Genomic DNA, 27,057 nt, shown 5'->3' on the forward strand with positions numbered 1-27,057 from the left:
CCTCAATGGCTACAGGACACCCATGACCGTCTAAGGCTATTCTCACCTCGACTATAATGTCTAGTAAGAGGGAACCACGCAAAACTAGAAAAAAGGAGCACTGTGTATGAGAGTGTTTGCCACTCCGGCAAGCATGTCCCAGCTACAGCACCGCATTGTAACTGAGGACCAAATTCACAAAGGGCATCCGCACTTGTGACGGAGGCCACGCAGTCGTGGCTGGGGGCCCGCACTTGAGGAGGGACCTCCGCATTGCATTTTCTCATCGTGGAGGTCCTGCCACGAGTGCAACTCCCCTGCCATGACTTCGGGGCCTACGCCACGAGTGCATAGGTCCTTTATGAATCGGCTGCTCAGTTTACAAGCTTTCATCAATATGATGACCTGCCTGCAACTACTAAGCACCAGCAGTCAATCATTTTACTGCTGGTGGCATGTGCAAAGTCGTCTACAACGGCTTTAACATCACCCCAAAGAATACAACACACACCTCTTCTACTAATTGTCTGTGTACAACTAAGATAAGAACACTCTTGTGGGTACCATATTGTTTCCAAGAATTTTGGATTTCTTTTTTAGCTTACGCTGTGCTTGTAAAATCTTTTGTATGTAATATATCTTAAAAGAGTGCTCTTATCAGTTCTCATAGCTGAATTGCTGTGTTCATTCACTTTTGTGTGGATTTTATTTTGTTTACTTCACCTGGCTGCACGCATTTTAAATTCTTCTACTAAAGCTGTTCACATTGTTTAAGCCCCATTCACTGCCAAGATAAGATCTCTTCCCATGGAAAAGGCAGACAGCTTCTAACAGTATCCTGGAATGCTTACTTATTATTACTTATTTCTGTAAAGCAGATGCCTTAGCCTTAGAACGTTTGTGGTATTTCCTATTCATGCCTCAGTACCTTTCTTTGCACTTGGTAGGCATCGTTGGATTGATTTTTTCAACTTAATATATTTGGTCATAATGATCAAATTCTAAATTCTAAAACATTGCTTGTTAAAAATAAAGTTAAGGGGACATGGCCAAGATGCCGCCGAGGTAGGACGTGCCTCGCCATCTCTCCTGCCCGCTGCAGGCCTAAACTGTGTCCTGGGCCCTTAGCAGCAAGCTGGAGCTATCTATAGACAGACCCCCCAGGATATTGCGACATGGATTAGCAAATTTAGTGGCACAAATATGGAAATTTAGCAACACAAATATGGAAATTTAGCTGCATTTTTGCGGCACCTTATTTTACTCATAATCATTCATTTTCAGTCTTAAATCAATGGAAACTGTTTTAGCAGAGTATTCCACTTTGAATCGGCAACCTGGGATATGGAACAGAGGAAGTAGCCCACAGGTGAAGGCTGTTATCCCTTGGAAATGCAATCCTCCATTTGCTTTAATATAGGTTGGTAGCAGTTATCACACCTTTTGACACATCGCGGGACCGGTGTTTGGCATATCCTTAACGCTTTTCTCGTTTGAGAATCTGAGGGCGGCTGGACACCGCTTTCGTGGACAGGCCATGGCCTGATGAATAGGTCCGAGAAGGCCCACTGTGAGAAAAATAACTGCCTTTATTAGTGTGCAAACCTCTTGAAATCTTACCGCTGCCCATTTATTTTAAAGCTGGTAATATTTCTGGTTTCTTCTTCTCACATCCCAAAGCTTACTTCCTGATTTGCAGAAGGGAAGAATATTTGTAAAAAAAGCCTGTCACTTTTGCCTCAATTTGTAACAAGCTGATATACAGAATTTAGCACACAATCTCTGGTAACCCCTAGTTTTGCAGCAGAATAATTAAAGACACATGTTAACTCTGCCCAGAAACGATATTTCTATTAAGCAGAGGTGAGCGAGCCAATAAATTAACCACAAGCCGAGCTAAGGGTCAGGCTTGGCTTGAAGAGTACATGCACGAGCCGATTCTTGAAAATGTTTGGCATCTCACTGTATTGTAATCCCATTTGTAGAGCGCTTACTACCCCTGACGAAGTGCTGCATTCTCCCGTTTCCCTGTGCATTGTTTACTGAAACCACGGGTGGCCTTTGTCAGTCAAGCATTTATCTATCAGTATCTCCTGGAATTAACCGTGACGCCCGGCGGCAGGCTTCAGGCGGTCTGTGAGACTCGTCGCCAGTTGGTTTAGATTCAGACCCAGCAATCCCTCACAGTGGAAAAAGGTCCAGGGGTTGTACATTGTCGATTTAGCGGGCACTTTTGAAAAAATTGCTGCTGCATTTTTACAAAAGTGCCGATTTCGCCGGCACTTTTTTAAAAATCGTGGCATTTTTACAAAAGTGCCGATTTCGCGGCAAACCGCAAAATCGCGAAATCCTGGAGGGTCTGTATAGAGCTGGTGCAACCTGGTGATGTCCGGGAGCATCAGGTGCCCGGTCGAAAACACGTACGGAAGCCCCAGAGTGAGGTGATTTGGTCCCTCGGGCAGGAACAGCGCAGAGGCTGGGAGACGGAGCTCAGCCGGCAGCACTTGTGACCCGGGCCTTGCTCAATGTCAACGTTCGGCTGGAGAGCGGGGAGGCGCGGGGCTGTCCGGTTTTGCCAGACACTGTGGCCGGCTCATGAGTCCAGCCTTGAGCGACCCCTCAGGTGAGAGTTGTCCCGTAGCGGGGAAGGAGAACAGGGAGGTGAGTTCCTCCCGCAAGAACAGCGGCACCTATTTGCCTTAGAAGCGAAGGCCCATGGGGGACTGCAGGCAGCCCTCTTCTCCTGAAATCGCCAGGCAGATCAGCCCGGGTCGGTGCAGTGAAGGGGTGGGTCACCAAGCGGAGCACCTGAGATAGAAGGACCAGAGTTTTAGTGGAACGCCCAATTGGGTGCCGCAAAAGAACGGCCCCTCCCTACAGAACATCCGAAGACAGGGCCGGGCAGGCCTTGAGGAGAGCAGCCTGTCGGTGAGTGCAGCATGGACCAGGCAGCCAAGGGTGAAGGCCTGGCATTATGAAGAGACGGTCCCGGGGAGAAGCCCCCACACAACACCTCAGCAATATTGGGGAAACAATAGAGTGGCCCGGGGCGAGAGGTGACCAGCCCCTTTTCGGTTCTTGGCTTTGCTGGGGAGACTGGCCTGGGTCTGTGGGAGATTAACATCGGCTGCTTGCGGCAGCAGGGAGGGCCTGTAGGAGATTGGAGATGGCCTCCCCCTTCGTGGTGCCGCCGGGCGGATCGGCCCAGGCTAGAGGTAGAACGGACACCCTGCGAGCACGACATAGCCCAGGCAGCTGAGTGCAGAAGATGGGGACCCAGGAGTGATTGGAAACAGAGCCTGGGAGTGACTGGACATGGGGCCCCCCTCTTGCTGATTTTGCTGTGCGGGTCGGCACAGGCTCGTCTCCAAGACGGAGTGGGAGAACGGACGGGCCCTCAGTAGTGTGTAGTTATCAACAGACAGGGCCCTGGGTGGTCCGCTCCTTGCTGCCGGTTCAGATCCCTTGGAAGAAGTGAGCCCACAAGAGAGAAGGGAGGCCCAGGTGGAGCGGGCACCGCTCAACGAGCACAGAAATCCATTCGCGCAGAGGCGTCTGGGGACTGAGGGATCGTGAAGCTGGGCCCCGCCCTCCCAGGCTCTGATGGGCAGATCGGCCCGAGCCACGCAGCGGCAGAGTCACAACAGCGATCCGTGGGCTGCCCCACAGTTTCAGAAGTGGGGACACCTGACGCTACTTACCTCTGGGAGTAGGACCCCATTTGCACTAAACACTTTGAGAGGGAGGGGTAGTTAGGGTCTGTGACCCAACTTGCGTACTGTGACTACCATTGTGAGCATCTCTGCCGGGATACTTCTCAAACTGTGACTGGCCGCCCCAAGAAGGACCGCACCCTTAAAGACATGCTCTCCCTTCCAACAACTGGTCTGGCTGGAGACACGGCCCAGCAACCAGATCAAGCGGGGGATCGGTCGGACCAGACAACTGAGGAGCCCGTGACTCCTCAGTTGTCTGGTCCGACCGTCACCCGAGGCACTTTTCACTACTCTCCGGGAAGACCTCCAATCACTAAAGCATGAACTATCACAAGATATTAAAGAGGTACGGAGGGATGTGGATATGCTGGGAGACCCTGTCATGGAATTGGAAGACAAAGAGGGGGGTCAAGAAGAGGAGACTGAAGCGCTTCAACAGGAGGTCATCTGTCTTCGAGAGCAACATATAGGCTTACAATCTCACCTGGAGAATTTAGAAAATAGGCCTCCAAGGAACAACATTCGTATAAAGCGAGTGACGTCTAAAGCGGAAGGGGATGATATCTTCGGCTTTGTCAGGGAACTTTACCATCATCTTCTAGAAGGCCCCCCCCAACACGAGAATTTAACTAGACCAGGCCCACCGAGTGGGTCTCCCCAAACAGAACTCAACTAACCCCCGGACATCCTGGTCTGTGTGCATGATTTCCAAGTCAAGGAGTAGATCCTGTGCAAAGCACGCAATATGCAACCCATCAATTTCCAGGGGCACTCCCCATCTCTCTTTCAGGACCGCGCAGCCCTCACTTTACAGAAGCGAAGAACATTTCGACCGGCAACTGCGCATCTCCGCAGCCACGGAGTTTCCTACTCGTGGGGTCACCCCTTTTGTTTGATCTTTTGCTGGTAGAGAAGGCTCTACTAATTACGTTCACTAACTGAGACCTGCCGCGTGTTGGGACTTGAACCCCCGGGGGAGCAACAGGCGAGGGGGCACTTCCCTCTCCCTCAAAGGGAGCGACAGCCTTGCTGGAAAAGACAGGGACATTGATGCATACCAAACAAGCCCGATCCAGAGGAGATAGACAAAGGACAGCAATCAGCTCTGAAGGATGTACCATCAGCACTGGCGAGCCCTGAGGGGTCTTGAAACCCGAGACATTTCAGCCTGAGGGGACATGAAACCCGGGACATTTCATACCACCATATGAAGCTTCGGGCCGGGTGGCGTGATCATCGGCCACGTTTGAAACTCCACTGGACTGGCCGTGCAGCCACACCAGGTTGAAGGACTGAACTTAAGACCAAGATGTTCACTGTTTTTGTTAACTTGTTTTGTTCAGGTAAGGTATGGGGCACATACTGACCTTCACATAGGGCACACCATTGACTAAATGACTGTGTGATGTCGGTCTCACAATGAACGAGCACCATCCCCCTGGGAATGTGGTGGCATCCTAGCCAGGAAAACGCAGGACACCCTTACAATCTATGACAGGTACTCATCTTAGAATTCTCACACTTAATGTGCGTGGCCTCAATAATCCAATTAAGTGCAGGGCAATACTTACCTATCTGGAGTATACACCAGCAGGCATTTGTCTCCTGCACGAGACGCATCTTCTTGCAGGCAACTTTCATCGGCTTAGATCCAGGGCCTTCCCCCAGCAATATTTCTCTTCCTCCCCGTCTAAAACAGCTTGAGTGGCCATATTGGTGGTGGACTCCTTTCTGGGAAAGGTAGAACAGAAAGTCGAAGAGATTCGAGGCGGACTTCTTGTATATCACTTTACCCTCACTGGTAGATCCCTGATGGTGGGTTCAATATTCGCTACCAACGAAAGTCAGGAGGTGTTCCTACACAACGCACTTGAGAGGGCACTAACGACAGGGGATAGCCTGGTGCTGCTGGGAGGGGACCTCAACCTGGTGTTCGACAATTCAGTGGACAGGTCAGCTCAGCGACATGGAGAGGCAGGAGCATTATCAAGCGAGGGCCACGCATGGCTCAAGGACTTGGGACTGGTAGACTTATGGAGGACTAATCACCTCAGGCTAAAGAATATTTCTTTTAATCCAATGCACTTAAAACGTATGCCAGGTTAGACTAATTTCTGGGCATGCAGGGGATACAGACCCTCACAAAAGATATAGAAATACACACTTCCGCCTTATCAGACCACGGGCTGTTACGATCTCGATGTCCCTCCCCCCTACAACCACCCCGACCAGACACTGGCGCTTGTGCAACACCTTGCTCCACTATCAGGAGATGATAAAGCAAATTCAGCAATCACTCACCGACTATCTCACACACAATAACACCTCTGAAATCTCGCCAGCGGTCCTATGGGAAACGCTTAAAGCCGTCATAAGGGTGGAATTTATAGCGATCGCATCAGCGGATGAAGAGAGAAGCCCTCACCAAACAAATGAAAGAGCTTGAGCGTATCCACCAATGCACAGGTGCCCCAAGAGTGTGGCGTCAGCTCTCCAATGCTCGCTCTCAACTGGAACCGATAGATATGGATAGAGCAGAATACTCTGACCTCCGCCTGCTACATTCTTATTATTTTGGGGGGGATAAGTGCAGCTATCTTCTAGCAAACAAATTGCGAGCCAAGAGACGAGCAGGGGGTTCAATTGATTTATATGACATGGGGGGGGACCTGGGTTTCGATGACAAGGACATAGTGAATACATTTAAAGATTTCCACTCACACCTCTACTCAAATCAATCCCTAGACCCCGAGGCCGGCGTTCGAAATCTCCAATCGGCGCGCACTACACCTCTCACCACCAATCAGGTGGAGGCCCTAGATGGGGACATCCACATAGAGGAGGTCATAGCAGCCATATCCCGACTAAAATGTGCTAAGTCACCAGGCTCGGATGGATACTCCGCAACTTTCTATAAGACCTTTTGCCCAATCTCAGCACCAAATTTAACACGACTATTTAACTCTTTCTCCGATACCCGGGCGATTCCTGCCTCAATCCTTGCAGCTTTCATAATAGTTTTACACAAACCGGGCAAAGACAAAACGCAATGTAGCTCATACAGACCCATTTCCCTGCTGAATATAGACCTGAAACTATTTAGAAGCATTATCGCACATAGGCTCAATGAACATATATCCTCTTTAGTAGACCCGGATCAAGCCGGCTTTATCCCCCGGAGACAAACTTGTGAAAGAGTAAGCTCATCCTCCATATCATAGAAAAAGACACCCACGCTCAAAGGGATTATATGTTATTACGCTTATTAGAGGCAACTCCACCACTGGCAACTTTGGACAGCTAATATTGTACAATTCAAATGTCCCCATTTAAGGGTGAGGAAGGGGGTTGGGGATATGTTTGGGTAGGTGAGTAGGGTTCTGCCAGCACAAAATTAGCACTTTGCACTTAGCTACACCGAAGAATGTTTTCTCTTGGTGAAGGTAAATCTACTGCTGTATTGGCTGTTTTATCTTTAAATTTGCTAATAAAAAAGAATTAAACCATAAAAATACAGTAAATATGCAAGAGCTATGCTATATTTTTCTACTAAAATGGCAGACACAATTGCAGTTACCTTGCAGACAACAGGGTCATGATTTGAATGGTACAGCAGGTGCAGTGGCCCAAAAGGTGTCAGAACTCCCCTTAACACCTAATATTGCTATATTTTACGACTATACAAGCAGTCGCAATTGCAGTTACCGTTCAGGTAAAAGGGGCTTCATTTAAATGGTGCAGCAGGTGCAGTAGCAACAGGGTTTAAAAGTTGTCATAACACCCTAAACACTAAATATTGCTATATTTTACTACTAAACAGGCAGTCACAAGTTCAGTTATCTTGCAGGCAAAAGGTTCATTATTTGAATGGTGCAGAAGGTGAAGTGGCACCAGACCCAACCGTTATCAGAACTCCCCTAAAACCTAATATTGCTATATGTTACAACTAAACAAACAGTCACAAGTGCAAGCACTCTAGCAAGAGCTATGGCCATGATTTCAATAGTGCAGCCAGTGCAGTGGCACCGGGACCAAATGCTCCAGGCACCCCACTAAACACCTAATATTGTTATATTTTATTCCTAAACACCAACCATAAAAATACAGTTAATATACAAGAGCTATGCTATATTTTTCTACTAAAATGGCAGACACAATTGCAGTTATCTTGCAGACAACGGGGTCATGATTTGAATGGTGCAGCAGGTGCAGTAGCACTCAGCCCAAAAGTTGTCAGAACTCCTCTAAACACGTAATATTGCTATATTTGACTACTAAACTGGCAGTCACAATTGCAGTTACCTTGCAGTTAAAAGGCACTTGATTTGAATGGTGCAGCCGGTGTAGTGGCACTGGGGCCAAAAGCTCTAGGGACCCCACTAAATCCAAATTATTGCTAAATTTTACTACTAAACAAGACAGTCACAAGTGCATTTATCTAACAGGCAATAGGGTCAGGATTTCAATGGTGCAGCAGGTGCAGCAGCACCAGGAACATAAGCTCTAGGCACCCCACTAAACACCTAACATTGCTATATTTTGCTACTAAACAGGCAGTCAAAAGTGCAGTAACATTACAGACTACAGGGTCATGATTTGAATGGTGCAGCAGGTGCAGTAGCACCAGGCCCAAAAAGTGTCAAAATGCCTTTCAAACACCTAATATTGCTATATTTTACTGCTTTACAGGCCGACACAATTGCAGTTATCTTGCAGTTTAAAGGGGCTTGATTTGAATGGTGCAGTAGGTGCAGTGGCACTGGGGCTAGAAGCTCGAGGGACCCCACTAAACACCAAATATTGCTATATTTAACTAATAAATAAGCAGTCACAAGTGGAGTTACCTTGCAGGTACTAGGGTCATGATTTGAATGCTGCAGCAGGTGCAGTGACACTAGGGCCCTCAACTCTAGAAACTCCTCTAAACACCAAATATTGCAATATTTTACTACTAAACAGGAAATCACAAGTGCAGTTACAGGCAATAGGGTCATGATTTGAATAGTGCAGTAGGTGCAGTGGCACCGGGGCCAAAAGTTGTCATTACTCCTCTAAACACCAAATATTGCTATATATTTTTTACTACTAAACATGCAGTCACAAATGCAGTTTTCTAGCAGGCACTAGGGCCATGATTTGAATGGTGCAGCAGGTGCAGTAACACCGGGGCAAAAACTTGTCAGAACTCCTCTAAACACATAATATTGCTATTATGTCAATTAATTCTATGATTTCCCTCTTTCATTTCATTTTTCAAAATGTTGCTATTACATACCCACATTATACCACTTGTAACAGCACAATATATCTCCTTTTTTGTACATTTACAAGTCATAACACTGTAACAGACTTTCTGTAACTTAAATTGTACACCTACTCAACAAGCTACAACTTACAACAAAAAACAGCTTATTAATCACATGGGCGAAACCTAATGCATTTCCCAATGCTTGCTGTATTATTTGCTCACAAACTACTTTTTCCCATGGAAATAAAGATAGGTATTATGTCTATTTGGTGAAAGCTCTTCTTTGAGTTCAGTGCTAAACATACCGAGAATGTTTAAATATTCTTATTTTCCAAGTTGGGAGCTCTTCGATTGTGCATCCAGTGAGGAGCAAAGTAAATATAATAGCATGTAACTTTCAGCGCTCTACAATTGCAAGAGAAGGTCCTTTTGACAGAATTTGCAGCAAATACATCCATTTTCTCTTGCAATCACACCCGAAGCAATGGGAGCGTTCTTGTTCTTTCAGCGGCTTCAGTTGTGCGCGATGCCACCGGGAGCGTCAACGACACGATCACAGCTGGGGTGGGCTGCAATGGCACCGCAGAGGCCGCCTGCCACTTGGGCTACGACTTCTCCCGCTGCAGCCAAGAGAAATGTGCCTATGGCCTCATGAATAATTTCCAGGTGAGAAACATTTCATGCTGCCTCTCTGCTTTGCTTGAAACAATCATATGTGTCTTTTTTTAAACAGGAAAATAAGAGGTTTCTGTTCTGAAATTTAAAAAGGTATTTAACCTTTGACCCACGCATATTATTCTTCTTATAACATCCTTGTAGTTTGAAATATCTATGCAGATTGGGATCGACTCCACACTGCTGTACACACTTGAAATGCATTAACAGTGGCTGAGAATGAGCACGTCGTTGCTTTTGCGTCTTCTGTCACTATGTTGAATTACTATCTGTCTTGCACAGGCAAGGGGATTTAAGATGGCAGCTGTGAGAGTGCCCTATGCAGCGTTAGCTAGCGTGACAATAATGAGCAGGCACACCTGGATCTGGCCGGCCCAGTCCAATCATCCTACTTGTATCCCAGTACTGCGTGCTGACACCGTGAGAACAGCAGCGGTGTCTGCAGGCAGTCTAGCTACCCATTGGTGCATTTGTGAAGTGGTAAACATTGGGGCCTAGTCACAAACTGCATTTTGTAGTATATTTAGTAGTACTACAAAATGCAATACGTAAACCTATGTCTGGAGATCTCCGCCTCCACTGTCCACCATGGATGTGGACATTTACACACGTGTGCGTATATGTTTTGGTAGTAAAAGTGACAGGGACCAGGATAAGTGGCTGGAAAATGGGGAATACTTATGAGAGATATGCAAATACAAACACCCATCTACAAAAAAATCAACCTATTGCTATTCACAAACTACACTTCTAAAGTTACTACAGCCAAAAAGGCCTCAAAACAGTCATAAATGTACTCCAGCTTAGTCTTGGAGTAAGTCTAGCAAGGTACTGCAAATCACTCTCACATATTTAGATTACAATAAATCTAAATCACTCTCACAGAAATTAAGAGAGTCAGGGATTTAACATAACAACCGTTAGGAAATAATAGTAAATAAATTAAATTTGCTTGAGTGTTAAATTATATATATATATATATATTTATTTTAGAGCTACAAATTTAGATTAAATACATGTATTATTTTTAAACATTAATAACTTGTTGAAAAAAACAATTTGATTAAACTTTTAAATGTTTAATAAATGCTTACATTATTTTAAATTAATGTAAAACACACAGCTAATATTTAAATGTAATAAATATAAGTTTAATATTAAAATGCTACTGAGGGCAGATGTTTTAAAATAATATTAAATTAGCATAATATATTCTAAGTGTTTAATAATTTAATAAACATTAAATTCGATGAATGTATGTGCTGTAACATTTAATTTTATTAGTTCTTGGCTAATAATTATTATTTTTTTTGTTTTTTTTGTTTTTTTTTTGTTTTTAAAAACCTTTATTACAATTTCAGAGAAATACAAGTATGGGCCTACAACCAACAGGCCGGCCGCTAAAATGCAGTGTAACCCTAGGCACAGCTGAACACTCACATCGATGAAGCAACAAAAAGGGGTTCACTGGAGAGTTAATCATCGCAGTCGGCCGCAGCCGCAGTCCATAAACAAACAAGAAAGGTTTCATATTTTTAGGAAACGAAAAACAGCAAACACACAAGGCAGAGGAAATTAAGAGCAGTAGCATGTGCCCCTCGTATCGAGGGAGTAATCCAACCCGGGTAGACAGAGGGGGGGGGGGGGCAAGGCCGAAGAAACCAAATTCGCATGTCGCAGGAGCATACAGGAATGCGCGGGCTAGGGAGACAGAGCGGCATCTATCTCACGCATCTGAGGCGGGGCGCATATACCTCCACGATAGGAGTTCCAGGGACCCCACACCTTAATCCACTTCCCAGGCTTGCCTCTCGCAACATACACCGTTTTCTCTCTGAACATACACCAGTCCATGTGTTCTTTCCACTCGGAGACCGTGGGTGGCCTCTGGGAGCCCCACAATTGTGCAATGTCACGCTTCGCTACCATATAGCCCAGAGTCACCCATTGCGTCTGCGTCACATTGTAATCCGTCGGCTCCCAGACATTCAGCAAACATCTTCGTGCCTCTGGCAGCAAGGCAACACGCGTGACTTCTTCTAGCACCGCATGCACTCTGCCCCAAAACCGAGTCACCTCCGGACACTCCCACAGGATATGGAGGAAACTCCCCAGGAGTCCACAGCCTCGCTTACACAAACCATCCACCGAATACCCCATACGCATCAGAGCAGGCCCCGTGACATACACTCTATGGAGTATTTTAAGCTGGACGAACCGCAACCGGGCCGGGATAGCCACCTCTTTCGGGGAGGCCACCGCAGACACCCAATCCTCGTCGTCCAGTTCTAAACCGTCGGCAATCCATGTCTCCCGCAATGAAGCCAACAAACCCATCCGATCATTAATAAGCTTCTTATAAATCAGCGATATGGTGCTATCCGGCACATAGCCGTCCAATATCCTGTCCTCCAACGGGGAATGCTCCGGAATAGCCGCCACGTCCGAAAACACGGAACACAAGGCATGATGGATCTGAGCATACCGATAGTATTCCCTATCATTCAACTGGTATTCAGTTTTCAGCATGTCGAACGTCTTAAATTTCGCTTTCGTCCAGAGATCCCCTACCCTGCTGATACCAATCGTATCCCACTTATCAAAGCCCTTCGTAGTATACAGATAAACCAAACGCTGGGACGCATATAATGGCGTAGCCCGAGTCAAACGATCCCTCCACCCCATCGCCGCATTTGCTGCATGCCACACCTGTACCGCGACCCGCGTCGGGCCCGTCAACCGCGCATCAAGGGACCCCGAGTATAGCGCTCGATTATAGTCTCCGCCCGGCAATAACAATTTGTCCATTTCAAACGCCGGGTTCAAAGCAGGGCCATACATCCCGTGATTGACGGCAGCCAACTGGGAGGCCCAGTAGTATCGCTTAATGTCAGGGAGGGCGACCCCCCCATCATACCACGGTAGAGTTAGTTTGGCAAGAGCAATCCGCGGCCGCCCATCCCAAAACAATCGACGCTGGAGACACTCCACCTCCCGAAAATAACGGGCCGGCACTACGTCCATGGGGTTCTGCAGGGCGTACAAAAAGCGTGGCAGCGACATCATTTTGAACAGTGCTGCCCGGCCAAGTGGCGAGAGCGGCAACCGCCGCCAACCCGCCACATCCGCTCTTAGGCGCTGAAGGGGGGGGAGAAGATTCCGTTCGTAGCGGGCCACCGGGTCCAGCGTTATAAAAATTCCCAAATACGTAAATCCCGACGGCGCAATCTGGATAGGGCACCCCCGCGGAAGAGGGGGGGCCTCCCCGGAAAGAAAGTATACACAGGACTTAGCCCAGTTGATGACCAATCCGGAATTGCGACCGAAAGAGCTCAAAACATCCACCAACACAATGTGCGATTTGCGCGGTGATGCAAGATACAAAAGGATATCGTCCGCGTATAGGGAGACCCGATCCTCGTATTCCGGCGTCCATCTAAGGCCACGTATCGAGGGTTCCCACAGCAACCACTCCGCAAGGGGCTCCAGACAAAGCGCAAAAAGAAGAGGCGACAGTGGACATCCCTGTCGGGTGCCCCTACCCAAAACAAAAGGAGCCGACACGCGTCCGTTGACCACCACCTGTGCCAGTGGATTGTCATAAAGCAATTTCACCCAACCGATAAAACCCGGGCCAAAACCAAACTTCGCCAGTGCTGCCCATATGTACGGCCATTCCAAGGTATCAAACGCCATAGTAGCGTCCAAGGACGCCAAAATGGCCGGCTCACGAATGAATGGAGCGCGAGCAAGGACGCCATGCAATCGCCGCAGGTTCAAAGCGGTATTGCGATGGGGTATAAAGCCGGATTGATCCTGATGAATCAGGTCGCTCACAACCCGGATCAGACGATTGGCCAGTACCTTGGCGAGGATTTTGGGCTCCGCGTTTAACAAGGAGATGGGCCTGTAAGAAGTACACCGGTCCCGCGGCTTCCCCTCCTTATGGATAACCACAATAGTAGCAAGACGTTGGTCAGGGGGGAGGGAGCCCGCCGCCTTAGCCTCAAGGAACATGTCGCGGAGATAAGGCGCAATCACGTCTGGGCGCAACTTGTATAATTCGATGGGAAGTCCGTTAGGACCCATGGCCTTACCCGAGGCAATAGAGCGAATGGCCAAAGCAATCTCATCTGACGACAGGGCCGCATCCATCAATACTTTATCCTCATCAGATAGGGAAGGCAGAGTAATGTCTCAAAGCAGCAGTCGAGAGTCTTCCTCCGAGCGCTCTGAGACCGGAGAGTAGACCCCGTGAAAATACTCCGCGAAGCAATCAACTATATCACCGGGGTCCGTCACACACACACCGTCCACCCTCTCAACCTCCGGTACCACTCGACTCGCTCTCTCCTTCTTATCCAACCAAGCAATCAACTTCCCGGCCTTATCACCCATATCATACAAACGCCCCTGTTGCTCCCTGCTCATACTCCTAGCAGATTCAGTAACCAGCGCCTTGTAGTCGGCCTGCTTAAGCTCCAACACATGCAATCTATCATCCGTAACACCTTGCTCCAACTCACTCTCCAACTCAGTGATCTCATCTTCTAGCCGAACAACCTCCTGCGCAGCGCATTTTTTGGTGTAGGAAATGAGAGATAGGGCATGGCCCCGGAGCACCGTCTTAAAGGCCTCCCAAAGGGAGACGGCGGAAGACACCGACCCCACGTTGTCATTAAAATAGTGTTCCAGAGACTTAACCAGGTCTGCACGAATCATGGGGTCTCGTAGGTACCAGGGGTTGATCGGCGCCACCCTCCCCTCCGCCCCCAGAGCAATATCTAGGTGTAACAAGAGGGGGGAGTGATCTGATATACCTCGTGCCAAATGTCGCACCTCCCCGATCATCCCAGCTTGGGCCGCAGGCACTAGCATATAGTCAAGCCTCGAAAGACTACCATGGGCCCCGGAATGGAAGGTATACTGCGCCTGTCCAGGGTGTTTCAACCGCCAGCAATCTATCAGTCCCAGGGTATCCAGAAAGCCCCCCAGCCAGTTCTGGGCCCGAGGGAGGTCCCTAGGGGGGTATAGATCCTCAACTCCGGAAACCACAGCGTTAAAGTCCCCCCCCCCAGGACCAATACCCCCCCCGGAAGCCCAAGCAGCAGGCGTCCCAAATCGGCATAGGTGGGCGTCTGCAGGCCCGGCGGCACATAGACCGTGATCAGCGTAATCGACCTACCCTCCCACCACCCCACCAGGGCAGTGTAGCGCCCTCTGTCGTCGTGGAGCACCTCATCCACCACCAACGGGAGAGAGGTCCTGACTAAAATGCCCACTCCCCTCGAGCCAGAGGTGAAACCAGAATGGGCCAGAAGGCGATACCCTCGTCTGTTCATGGCATGGAAAGAGTTCCCTATGAGGTGCGTTTCCTGCAGGAACACAATGTCAGGCGAAATACGTTTCAAGAACTGCAGGACTACCCCCCGCTTTATCCTGTCCCCCAGCCCATTCACATTCCAGGAAAGAAGTTTCAGCCCCCTACCCCCCATCCCTCCCAACACAAAACATCCCTCTCCCGGGGAGCACAATCATAGTAGCACAACATGAAACATTACCCCGCCTTGTGAAACAAACAAACATCCCCCAACCCCACCCCATTCACCCCAACAAAACTCCCCCCTCCCTGCACCCCTGCGTGAGCCCGAACAGCCCCCCCAACCTGCAGTGTGCCTGTCGCCCCAATATAAAATTCACTACATAAAGGACAAAAAAAGGGCCCCCAGAAGGAGGAAAGGGCCCCAGCAAGCCCCCCGCAACCTCCAAACACCACGGGGCAAAGTGTCACAAACTGGAGTCCAATGCAGCCACAGGTGCAAAACGTTACCAGTGCAGTCCAGCGCCAAAATCACTGTTCCATTCCTACTCCGTCAGACCCTCTCCGCTCTCCGTCATCCGACCCTCCGGCTCCCGACTCTTGGGCAGGGCGTCCAGCCACTCTCCCACCGCCTCCGGCCGGTCGAAGAAGTGTGAGCGACCATCTAGCTCGACCCGCAGCCTAGCCGGGAATAGCATCGCATACTTGAAGTCCATGTCTCTCAAGCGCCGTTTGATGGCCGAGAACCCCATCCGTTTCTTTTGAACCGCTTGCGTAAAGTCTGGGTAGAAGCTAACATTAGAGTTTTCAAATCGTAATGGCCCAGCCACCCTCGACGCCTGCAGGATAGCGTCTCTATCCCGAAAATTAAAAAGTCGGGCAATGATCGGCCGCGGGGCGCCCCCACCTTAGGCGCACCCCCTGGAACCCTGTGGGCCCGTTCAACAGCGAAGAACTTGCTCAGCCCTTTGGGTGCTAGATGAGTCACCACTAGGTCCTCCACAAAGAGATCCACAGCAGACTCCTCCGATCGTTCAGGCACACCGATAATGCGGACGTTGTTCCGCCTGGCCCTGCCTTCAGAGTCCTCGAGGCGACGCTCAGTCAGGTCACTAGTGAGCTGTAACCTCCGCACCGTCGTCTGCAAAGCGGCCACATCTACCGTTAGGCTCGTCGACGCTTGAGCCAACGAGTCGACCCGGTCATTGGTTTTCGACAGGTCCGCTCTGACCAAGGTGACATCAATCAGCACCGAGTCCAATTTGTTGGCCAGAGTATCCAGTTGTTGGTTCACAGTCACCTTCATCTCCTCAATGGCCCCCATGACATCCAGCAGAGTCAATTCGGGTGATGCGCCCGAGGCCTCCTTGGGCGGCTCAGGCGACTTACGTGATCCACTAGGGGATCCCTTTGGCTGCGCATAGCGGTCCATATTGTTGGCCTGGGAATAGGCTCCCCTCCGGGTAGATTTGGGTTTCAGTTTGTCGCCATCCACTCTTGTCGTCATCGTCAGCGATCAGCAAGGTCAGCACCCTCCAGCACCCGGAGGAAGGCTAGGAGATCCGGGCCGCTAGCTGAAGTAGGCCCGTGTACAGGTCAAGACTAGGCTTTGCACTCCGTACTCGGCGCAGCTCTCCCAATGTCTCCTCATCAGTGTCAGTAGACCAGCTCGAAACCGAAAGTGAAAGTGCGGGGTCCGGGGCAGACCCAGCCTGGCATGCCGCTGTTGTTCACTTCGCAGCCGGGCACCTCACCAACCCGAGTCCGGGACCAAGGCCGGAGTAGGCCGCAAACTTCAGATCGCCAAAAAACCTGTTCCCGGAGTCCAAGTTCGATTCGGAAAACGAGTGGCACCTTAGCGCAAGATCATAAACAAAAGCCCGTCAAGAAAATCAGGATTATGACAGGATAGACGTGGGAGGTTGCGGAGGCCCTCGGGAGCCACAAGCCTACGCGGCCATCTTGGTTGCGCGCTAGGCTCTTCCCCTAATAATTATTTTTAATTAGTTTTCATTTAAATTTTACATTAAAATATGTTTACTATATTTTTTAAGAATTAATAAACTTTATTAAATGTCTCTATTTTTGCAATAGGGAGGTATCTACCCTGGTGCCGGATACTCTACCTGCATGTGAAAAGTTACTAGCAGCAACTTTACAGTTGTAAATTCAGTCTTAGATGTCTCCACCTCCAAAACTGAGGAGGTGAAGACATTTAAGTCTGCATCTAGGAATAATTCTACACTCGAAAATGATGAATAGGAATCACTTGTATACTTATACCTAAGTGAAAGAGTAAATGTAAACATGTACTTTTACATTTGTGAATAGGGCCATTTTTGTTGAATACTGCATGGAACATTTATTCTCTACTGCAATTTTACAAAACAAAGGTTATGTCTTTAGCCAATAATAGAAAAACAAAACTACAATTTTAGTGTGTTAACTAACAAAGGGAAGGGGGCTTTGAGCGTTTCTACCCCATCCATCACAATTTTGAAATAGCTTTTTGATTAATCACATTTCCACCTTATTTGCAGTCATTTTCCAAACGAAATTTTAAACCAAAAATTGCTTCTTCAGAGAAAATATATCTAGATATAATCTCGAAGTCAATCGTTTTTGGGCACAAGGAGCTTGACCCTTGAATTGTTTTTAACATTTTACATAAGAAATGTCCAATGCATCATATTTACACAACATTGTAAAACAGGTTTTATTCACACTTTTTCAGAATTAGGAATTGAATCAATGTTATAGTACATGCTGGCTGTTTCTACGGCACCAACTGCAATTGCTTTTTAGCATTCCACTTTTTTTCAACAGTTTAGAAATTGTTAGAATATTAGAATGTTTTGTCAGAATAAAGAGATTAAGAATAAAAGGCATCAACAGTGTTTAGAACCTCATTGAACTATAAACTAACATACGTCTATTTAAATTTCTGAACCAGTTGGCCTTCTTCTAAATGTTGTTTACTGAAGAGATTATAGTGTGGTTCTTTTCTCAACAGGTCATGAGCATGGTCTCTGGATTTGGCCCCTTAATCATTGCTGGGATATTTTCTGCAACACTTTCCTCAGCTCTGGCATCACTTGTTAGTGCACCAAAGGTTTTTCAGGTACGACTAGAACCAGATAGTCCAATCTTACGCTCTTCAATTGACCTTTGACAAACAATTTTTTCAACTCAATCATAATGATAGAATTTTGACAATTGCTAATTTTTTCAGTTTGCTAAAATGAAGGTTATTGAAAAAGTGTGTCATGTGGGTATTCTTTGCAATCTGTAAACACTGGGGCTGGATTCACAAACAAATGCTGGCACATCTGAGTGGAGCAAAGCCTCCCACATAAAACTGTGCGAGCACTTCTTTTGGCCAAATGTTCTAATCCAGAAAAGAAATTTAGGACCAGAGGGTGGGCCAGACCACGTGCATTGCTCACAAGCTTCCATTTTGTAGCCAGCCCTAAATACATATTAAAGCAGCTGTCGCACTCGCCTGTTTTAATGTACATTCACTCCCATGACCCATATCTCTAAGGGGACTGGGCCTTCTGATGCCAGCCAGCTCCCTAACCCACCACACCCATTAGCCTATATAAGACTTAAAGGTCATCTACACGAAAATGCATTGAAGTTAATTTCTTACCCTAGTACTAGTTTTGTTTTTAAAATATGTGCGTGCACAAAATGTGATTTCCCTCCTATACTCTAGTACAGACGGGGGAACATCCATTACAACACAGGCATTGCAACGCAGCCAATACAAGGCAAGTTCCATTACAACGCATGCTATTACAACACATGCCATTACAACGCATATGCCTCACTGACCAGCACCTTCCCCGAAGTAAGCCCCCGGCGGTGTTAGAATAGTAAATTCCGCTTTGATGGTGCATGCTTTGTAATGGCTTGTGTTGTAATAGCATGTGTTGTAAAGGAAGTTGCACTGTTAAAAATGCACTGTGAAAGTATGTATTGTAATAGTTTGTGTTGTTACGCCATACATCCACAGATGGAGAAAATTTCTGTGAATCCCTTATTATTCATCTATTGTGTGTGGGAGCCTTCATATAATTTGAACCTCACCTGATCTTGCTATCTGAATGACTACATTATTTTAAACTATTAAAAAAGAAATGTACTTCATTCAGATTTTTACATTGGCAGTTAATTCCACAAAAATAAGGAATACAGGAAGAAAGTGCTACCATATCACACCGCTCGCTTAAGGGGTGTTTTCTGTTTCCTAGACAAAAACAAGGGATACCGAATCACATATTCCTCTAGTCTTGTGTGCCGCAGTGTGCAGACACAGAAATGGATGGAACTTCTGTAATCATGAAGCCAGGACATGCTCAGTGCAGCCTGGATTGCACTGCACTCAGCACAATCACAGAAATGTGCATAAAACCTTATATGTCACAAATAGTCTTAGGTGTGAGGAAAAAATCATTCTAAAAGTTCTCGTTATCTAATGTGTCTATGTTAGAAATCAGGACCTGTTTGCAGTGTCCCCCTAATTTTTGCCCCATATGAGCCCATTGGATGCTGGTTTTCTGACTCTGAGAGTGCCCTGGCTCTGCTGGCCAGGCCCAGGGCCAGTGCTATGTTGAAATCACCCACTGTTATAGTGAAAACACACACATGCACTAGGGTACACTATGTATTAGGATACACTTACCATTGGCATGACCTACCCTATAAGTCCCTAGTAGATAATGCGGCCAGGTCATGTACACTACCTATAAGTCCCCAGTATAAAATTGGGCATGGAAGTTTAGGGCCCAGCAGCCCTTTCTGCACTTGCATGTGTGCACTGCTGAGCACCTAGGGTGATTTTAGAAGTAGTTCTGTTTTTAAAGTAAATTAACTGCAAACACGAATTTGGTGGTAGGGGCACTTAAAAAGTTATAATTTACAATATTGTTACATAGTAAGTACTCCTAGGGTCTCCCCTAGGTGTCCCGGGGGTGGTGGGTCATGTACTTGTGAGCAGGGTCCTTATGAAAGATGTGTTATATACCCATTGTAGGAAAGTGCCTTCCAAAATCGACTTTGGTGCTGTGAGCACTGTGGAGTGAGGATCTATACTATCGTTGCATATTCAGGGTCTCCAAGGTCTCCCCTAGGACTCCGGGGTTGAGGTGTCTGAGGTGTCATGTAACTATAAGCAGGGCCCTTATAAAAGATGTTTTATATGCCCTGATGATGGAGAAATTGCACATCGCAGTTTCCCTATTGTAGATGCCTGGTCCCATGGGGTATAATTGCAATAGTTTATGAATGCAAAGATATTACTAGAAATTGAATAACTATCAATCAAAGACTTAGGAGAATGGTATTGATAAATCCAACAATATCACATTGTTGAATTTATCCTAAAAATATACATAAAAGAAGTGATAAGACTGTGTTGTCTGTAAGACAAAATTCAGCCTTCCTGCAGTCTTCCCTGATTGGTCAGAGTTAACAGGATTAGCCATGCTGCTTTGATCAAGTGATAAGTGGCTCATTCAGGGAAGGGCTATCTGCTGGAGAGGGCTCTGCTACACAGGAATGCCGGAGCAGTGAGGGAAGTGGGGTCGTACAGCATGAAGCTTCAAAGGAGGAATAGGGCAGACATGGAATGGCAGGTCTATCTACCCCATCCCTTCTGACCCAGCCATATAGGGGGCATGAGGAAGGAATCTGCTGATGTTAGGGAGTGAAGAGCTATGGAAATAAGCCATACTGAGTGTTGGTCTAGTTAGTTCTTCATGCTCTGCTGAGATTTCGACTATGGCGTTCTCTGCACGGTTCGGGTTTGCTCCGGTGGCGATGTAAAAACTGCTGAACAGAGCATACAGCCTAAGAGGGATTTCTACAAACAGCATGTCGCTGACCTAAATCGTGAGCACTGTTAACTTCTATTGGGATACCAGAGGACAGAAGCGTTTGTTGTGAGACACCACATGTGCATGACAAGGATCCTGACGGACCCATGTTTCATATTTAAAGCCTGTGTTGTGCACTTTCAAGTTGTAGAGAGTGTTGGTCCTGATGAGAATCCCCATAGGTGAAGGGATTCGAAACACGTAGACCTATCTTCGCCTTTTGGCCAATCATCTGCTAAACAACTAGATACAAGTTATTAGAAGTACTGAAAATGATATTTGCTGATGGCCTGATGTATTCTGTACATTCAAGTGTAAATCGTTTGTCTAATAGTGTATAGTTAGTGTGTTTGTTAAGTTTGAGTGTTGCTGTCCGAGTGATTGGAGTACGCTAGTGTTGGTGTCACTTATATGTGTTCATGTAATGTAAATATCAATAATGTATTGTCTGATTTTTTGTGAAATGTTTCAATTGTTTCAATGAAACCGTGCAAAAGAATAAGTTAATTTATTGCATAAAAATAATTTTGATTAAAATCAACCAAAAAGTGGCCAAGAGTGAACCTGTTTTATGCAGTTCATGGTTTAAAGTTTTTTGCAAGTCAAGTGCAGCATTGGCACTCTCTTTGTTTTGTTAAGTTTATATGACTTGGCCTTGCTGCCTTAGAGTCAAAACCCAAGCTTGTTTTTGCTTGCTGAGATTTCAGCCAAGTTGAATTTTGGAGAAATCGTGCTTTCTGGGAGAAGATTATGCCACATTTTGGAGGAGGTGGTCATGCTCTGGGTGTTGCCTTACACCTCATTGGACAGGAGTGCTCTCCTGCTTGACCCCAGAGAACACTGAATAAATATGTTTGAGGTGCAAAGCCTCTCAGTTCTGCTGCTTGAAACCAAGAGAGAAGAAGAAGAATTGCCATGCTGGAAACTTGATTTGCACCATCAGGCCCTGCATTCTGACTTGTGCCAGCTGCACTATCTGGAACTACAGACCTGTGGATGTACCTTGATTCTAAAGGAATAGAGAGTGGGCTCCCTGCTGGCTACAGGTTAACAGAGCTCAGCTGCATCATTACCACCAAGAGTCCTCTGCCTGGAGTGCGTTCAGTAGACTTTTAAGGGTTTTGCTCAGGTGTATTATGGAAATTGTGGTCCCAAACTTGCAAGGACCATCTTGGAGCTTCTACACCCTTGTATTGTGTTTTGAACACTTTGGACCCTCAAGAGGAACTTCAGGAAGCTGTCCCAGTCGTTTGGAGAAGTTTGGAGCAACTTTGGAAAAAAGCTCCATAAGGTGACCAACTCAACTGCAAGAGCCGAACCAGCCTCCTTCAACTGCGACCAGACCCGGATTCTAGGTTTGTCCCGCTGAAGAGCTCTGGAGGTCCGACTTCCAGAGTTTGACCGGGAGCTCCCTAAAAGTCAAGCCAGTGAACTCTTATCGAGTCCGGACTGGTGAAGAACATCAAGGGACCCCGGCTGCAAAAGCTCTAGAAAAGTGTAACATTTTGTGTATCCACGCGAAGGTTCCATTGTCATTGAAAGTTTGACTTTGTCCCGGTCAAGTGCAAACACATATCCCAGTTTGGCGCTATAGGTTACTAAGTGCTGGAAAGTGTTTATTCTTTAAAAATTCACATGTTTTGCGGTCATTTTTAAAGATTAAAATATTTCCTATTTTTATAAATTGGTGTGGAATTTGTATTGTGTGTTGTGTCTTGCTTATTACCAAGGGTTGAACATGGGAATAATTTAAGACCTATACTGGACTCTTGACTGGGTTGGTGACCTTATTGCCAGTTGTGGGTGCCTACTTACCACTACTAATAACCCACCTTCCAACAGTCTACTAATAAAATACTAAATGATGTAAGCAAAAAATGAACGTATTGACACAAAATAGTCCTAACAATTTATTTTTTTAAATTATTTATTGAGAGTTCGTACCGGTAAATACATATTCCTAAATGGATACATAAATACATAAAATAGAAGCAGAGCATTATACCGTCATGCGAAACAGAAACAGAAAGAGAGATAAACAGTGATAAACAATACGAGATCAATTGACATGTTAAATATCTACACAGCCAGTAAGTCATTCATTTGTAGTTAATTTTGCTGTCCTCCATGTAGCCACTGGGGCCCAAAGTCGCTTGCCCACATCCCTTAGCTTTGCTCCCTTTAAATCAAATAATGCTTCCTCAATATTATGTATGCCCAACATTCTGCACAACCACATTTGAAAAGTTGGGGCTTCTGTATCCTTCCAGGCTGCGCTAATTAGAATCCTAAGGACTGCTACAGAGATGAAAACTAAAGCTTCAGCCTCGATACTTATATTTAGTTTCACGTCGCAGCCAATTATTATCAGGGTCGGGGATAGGTTAATTTTGACATCAAGTAGCCCCTCTAAAAACCGTATTATTTCAGTTTTGATAGATTTTAATTTTTCACAGCCATAGAACATGTGTATAAGATCTGCTGTACCATTTCCACATCTGGGGCAATTGCTATCTGTCGCTTTCCCCCACGAAAATAATTTTTCGGGCGTATAGTATAAATTAAATAAGGTTTTGTAATGTTGGGCTCTGAGATTCGAGGAGCGCAAGAACCTCTTATCCATAGCTAACGCCTTATCAACGTCTATTTCGGGATCTCCCAATTTTTTGGACCATGCAGCTTCAATTTTCCCAATATCATCTATTGATGCATCGTTAAATATTTTATATATATCTCTAATTCTATGGCCCCCTGACTTCAAATACTCAATTAATTCGTATTTCCCTTTCAGAGTGATACGTGGCCTAATTGATTTAATTCTATTTACAATCTGCATGTATTTGAACTCTTGATAGCCTCGTAGTGAATAGTGTTGTGTAAGTTCTTCGAGTGTTCTGCACTGATCACCAATCATTATTTGCCCCAAATCCACTATACCATGACTCTCCCAATGACGCCACGTTCCATCCCTACTAAGATTTGGAAAAAGTGTTGAGTTCCAAAGTGGTGTGCGATGATGGATGGTAGGTATATCTAGAGCTTTTTTAACAGTTTTCCAAATATACCATACACCCTCAAGCGTCTTGTATCCAATTTCCTTGTAATAACTCCTCTGAGTTCTCCTTAATAAAAGCCCTACGGCTTCACCTCCTACCAATAGCTGAAAAATTGATGGTATCGCCGCCTGTCTGAGGGTTGGACCCCCCGGATGGAGTAGAATAGCCATGTCTGTGAGGAGACATGCAAGATGGTAGCTCTTAATATCTGGCAGTCCCAACCCACCTCTATCTTGTGGTAATGACATATATCTATTTGACCGCCTTATTTTGCCATATTGCCATAAAAATTTCATAAAAATTGCCTCAATCTTCCTAATAATTTTCTCATCAATTTTAAATGGGATTGACCTTAATTTGTAAAGCACCTTAGGAAACATTGTCATTTTTATAACGTTAGCCCTCCCTATCAGTGACAGCTGTAATGAGTCCATCCTTTTTAGGTCTGTTTCCATAGATTTCAAAAGAGGGGTATAATTATCGTCAATTATTTTACCTGGTTCTGCATTTATTGTTATACCCAGGTAAGCTACAGATCCTACATATCTTCCATCCACCTTGGTTATTTTTTTTTAACATAATACCTGAGTTTTATCAGCATTTAGTCGGTAGCCAGACACATCTCCAAACTGACCGGTTATGTTAACTACCTCCCTCATAGCTAGCTCTGGATCTTTTGTAATGACTGCTAAATCATCCACATAAGCGAGAATTTTAGTATGAAACCCATTTGATATTACTGGTTTAATAATCGCACTATTCATTAATTGTGTAATTAAAGGATCTATGTAGAGCGCGAACAAGATTGGAGAGCATGGGCAGCCCTGTCTCGTACCCCTTGTTATATTGATCCTATCTGATCTTTTCCCCATTGATTGAATTCTAGCCGTAGGTGATGAATACATAGCCTGAATAGCTTGACAAAATCTAGGGCCAAATCCCCTTGCCTCCATAACCTTCCATAGAAAACTCCATCTAACGCGATCAAATGCCTTCTCTGCATCGAGGAGGATCATTGCGACCCTCTCCCCCCTAGCAGCACCGATGTCAAATAAGGTAATAGCTCTCCTAATATGGTTTGTGGTTCCTCTTCCTGGGATAAATCCATGCTGCCAGGGGGAGACCAAGGACGCAATAATCCTTCCCATACGAGTGGCCATGATTTTGGCATATAGCTTGTTATCACTGTTAATCAATGATATTGGTCTGTAGGAGCCCGGGTTGGTCTTTGGTTTCCCTTTTTTGTGAAAGATTACTATATTGGTTTCTTGCCAAGACTCAGGTATTATTCCGGTATTCATAACAACATTGAATAGATCTAAGAGCAGTGGTGTTGTTTCCTCCCTTAGACTTTTATATAGCTCTAACGGTATGGCATATGGGCCCGCCGCCTTTCCGCTTGCAAGATCTTGCAGAGCTTCCAATACCTCCGTCAATGTGATATCTTGTTCCAGTAATTCGATCTGGCCTAATTTGAGCTTACTACCCATGTCTAACCATCTTATATTTGGGTGCCCTCCAACCGCTTCCTCCTGATATAGTTCTTGGTAAAATTTCCTAAACCCCTCCAAAATTTCACCAGGCTTGTCGTATATTTGGCCCTGATATTCAATTGGTGTCACAATGTTTTTACTTGCAACCTGCCTGATTCGCAAGGCAAGAGCTCTACCTGCTTGCTCACCAGTTTCATAAAGGCATGATCTCTGTGCCTGGTAGTATGCTGCCGCCTTTCTTGCTAATTGTTTCTGGATCTCAGCTTTTAAGGAGTTTACTTTATGTAGGCTCTCAACAGATTGATCACCTGTAATTAAATCTTGTCTATGTTGTGTCTCTGCCTCACTCAATTTTCCCATCAATGCTTCCCTTTCCCTATTAACCTTTTTCCATACGTTGGTGGTATAGCTTATGGTCTCTCCTCTTATTCCTGCCTTTAAGCTATCCCACACCACTCCCCTTGATGCACTATACCTATTAGCGTCAAAAAAGGACTGGGACCATATTTTCATATGAGCGATGTAGTCGACATCCGCTAATAATTTTTTATCAAATGTCCAAGGTCTAGGAACCTTGTATGATCTATTGATGACCATATTTAAGACTAGGGGGTTATGATCTGACATGATTTTGGGAAGCTTGTTTATTTGAACACTCTTAAGTAAGGTAGTCGAGATCATAAAATAATCCAATTTCGAATATTTATTAAAAGGATGTGAATAATAAGTAAACCCTGGATCTCCGGTCAGTAAATTTCCCCAGACATCGTATAAGCCATGTGACTGCATCATTGACATGATTGCTCTAAACACCCTTGGCTTCCTGCCTATGTATGCACTACCATCCGTAAAATTCGCAGAGATGTTAAAGTCTCCACATAGTACTATGTTGGTATGCCAATCAATTAATTCATTTTCAATGTGGCTAAAAACTTGTGGCTCGTCTGTGTTGGATCCATATACTGTACAAATAGTGAAACCTAAATTCATTTCGCATATTGCCCATCTTCCTAGTGAGTCCGCCTTACACCTTTTGGCCCCCCCTAACCCCACTTTGCCAATTATGGCCACACCTCTTATCATAGAAGTCTGGGATGTACATGACAACAATTCATAGCCTTTAAAATTCAACCAGTGTTTTTTGCTCCAAGGTAAGTGGGTCTCTTGTAGACATATTAAATCTAAGTTTATCATATTTAAATATTGTTCAAGCTTCCCCCTCTTTTTCCAATCATTTAATCCTCCTATGTTAAGAGATCCAATCCTTAGCTTCGGCATAGCCAATTTTTAAATACTTCCATAACATCAACCTGTCCGGATACCTGAATTCGTAATAAGAACCCATCCTTTGTTTCAAATTTCCTCCTTCATTCGAAATCCCTTTAACAGTACGAACTCTCTTCGGTTTTTTATTTTCTCCCCCCAGATCCACCACCCAACCCCCTTTTTCCCCCCCTCCCTTCCCCCCCCTCTTACCGCCCCCCCCTCCTGCCACCCTTTGAGGCATCCTGGGTTTAGACTCACCCAGCTGTTGATGGCCGTGTGTTCCACACGCCTGGACCTACTACCTGGCCTGATACTATATGATCATACTGAGTGTCAACCTTATATCAAATAATAGTAGTTAATAGTTTGTCGGCACTAAATGTCTTCTTCTGTTCAGTTACCATTGTTTTGTTTCATTCTTGCTT

General features: G+C 45.8%; 1 protein-coding gene across 4 annotated transcripts in view; it reads left to right on the top strand.

Moving 5' to 3' along the window:
* The window catches only part of SLC12A1 (solute carrier family 12 member 1), a 381,560-nt gene that overhangs the window by 164,597 nt on the left and 189,906 nt on the right, over window positions 1-27,057 (top strand). For all 4 annotated transcript variants that reach the window (XM_085644206.1, XM_085644209.1, XM_085644207.1 and 1 more), the window contains 2 exons: window positions 9,452-9,609; window positions 17,952-18,059. In XM_085644206.1, coding sequence (XP_085500332.1) covers window positions 9,452-9,609; window positions 17,952-18,059 — 266 coding nt within the window. The remainder of the gene's footprint in view (window positions 1-9,451; window positions 9,610-17,951; window positions 18,060-27,057) is intronic.

This window comes from Triturus cristatus, chromosome 3_1, assembly GCF_964204655.1.
Source record: "Triturus cristatus chromosome 3_1, aTriCri1.1, whole genome shotgun sequence".
In the NCBI taxonomy this organism is placed as follows: domain Eukaryota; kingdom Metazoa; phylum Chordata; class Amphibia; order Caudata; family Salamandridae; genus Triturus; species Triturus cristatus.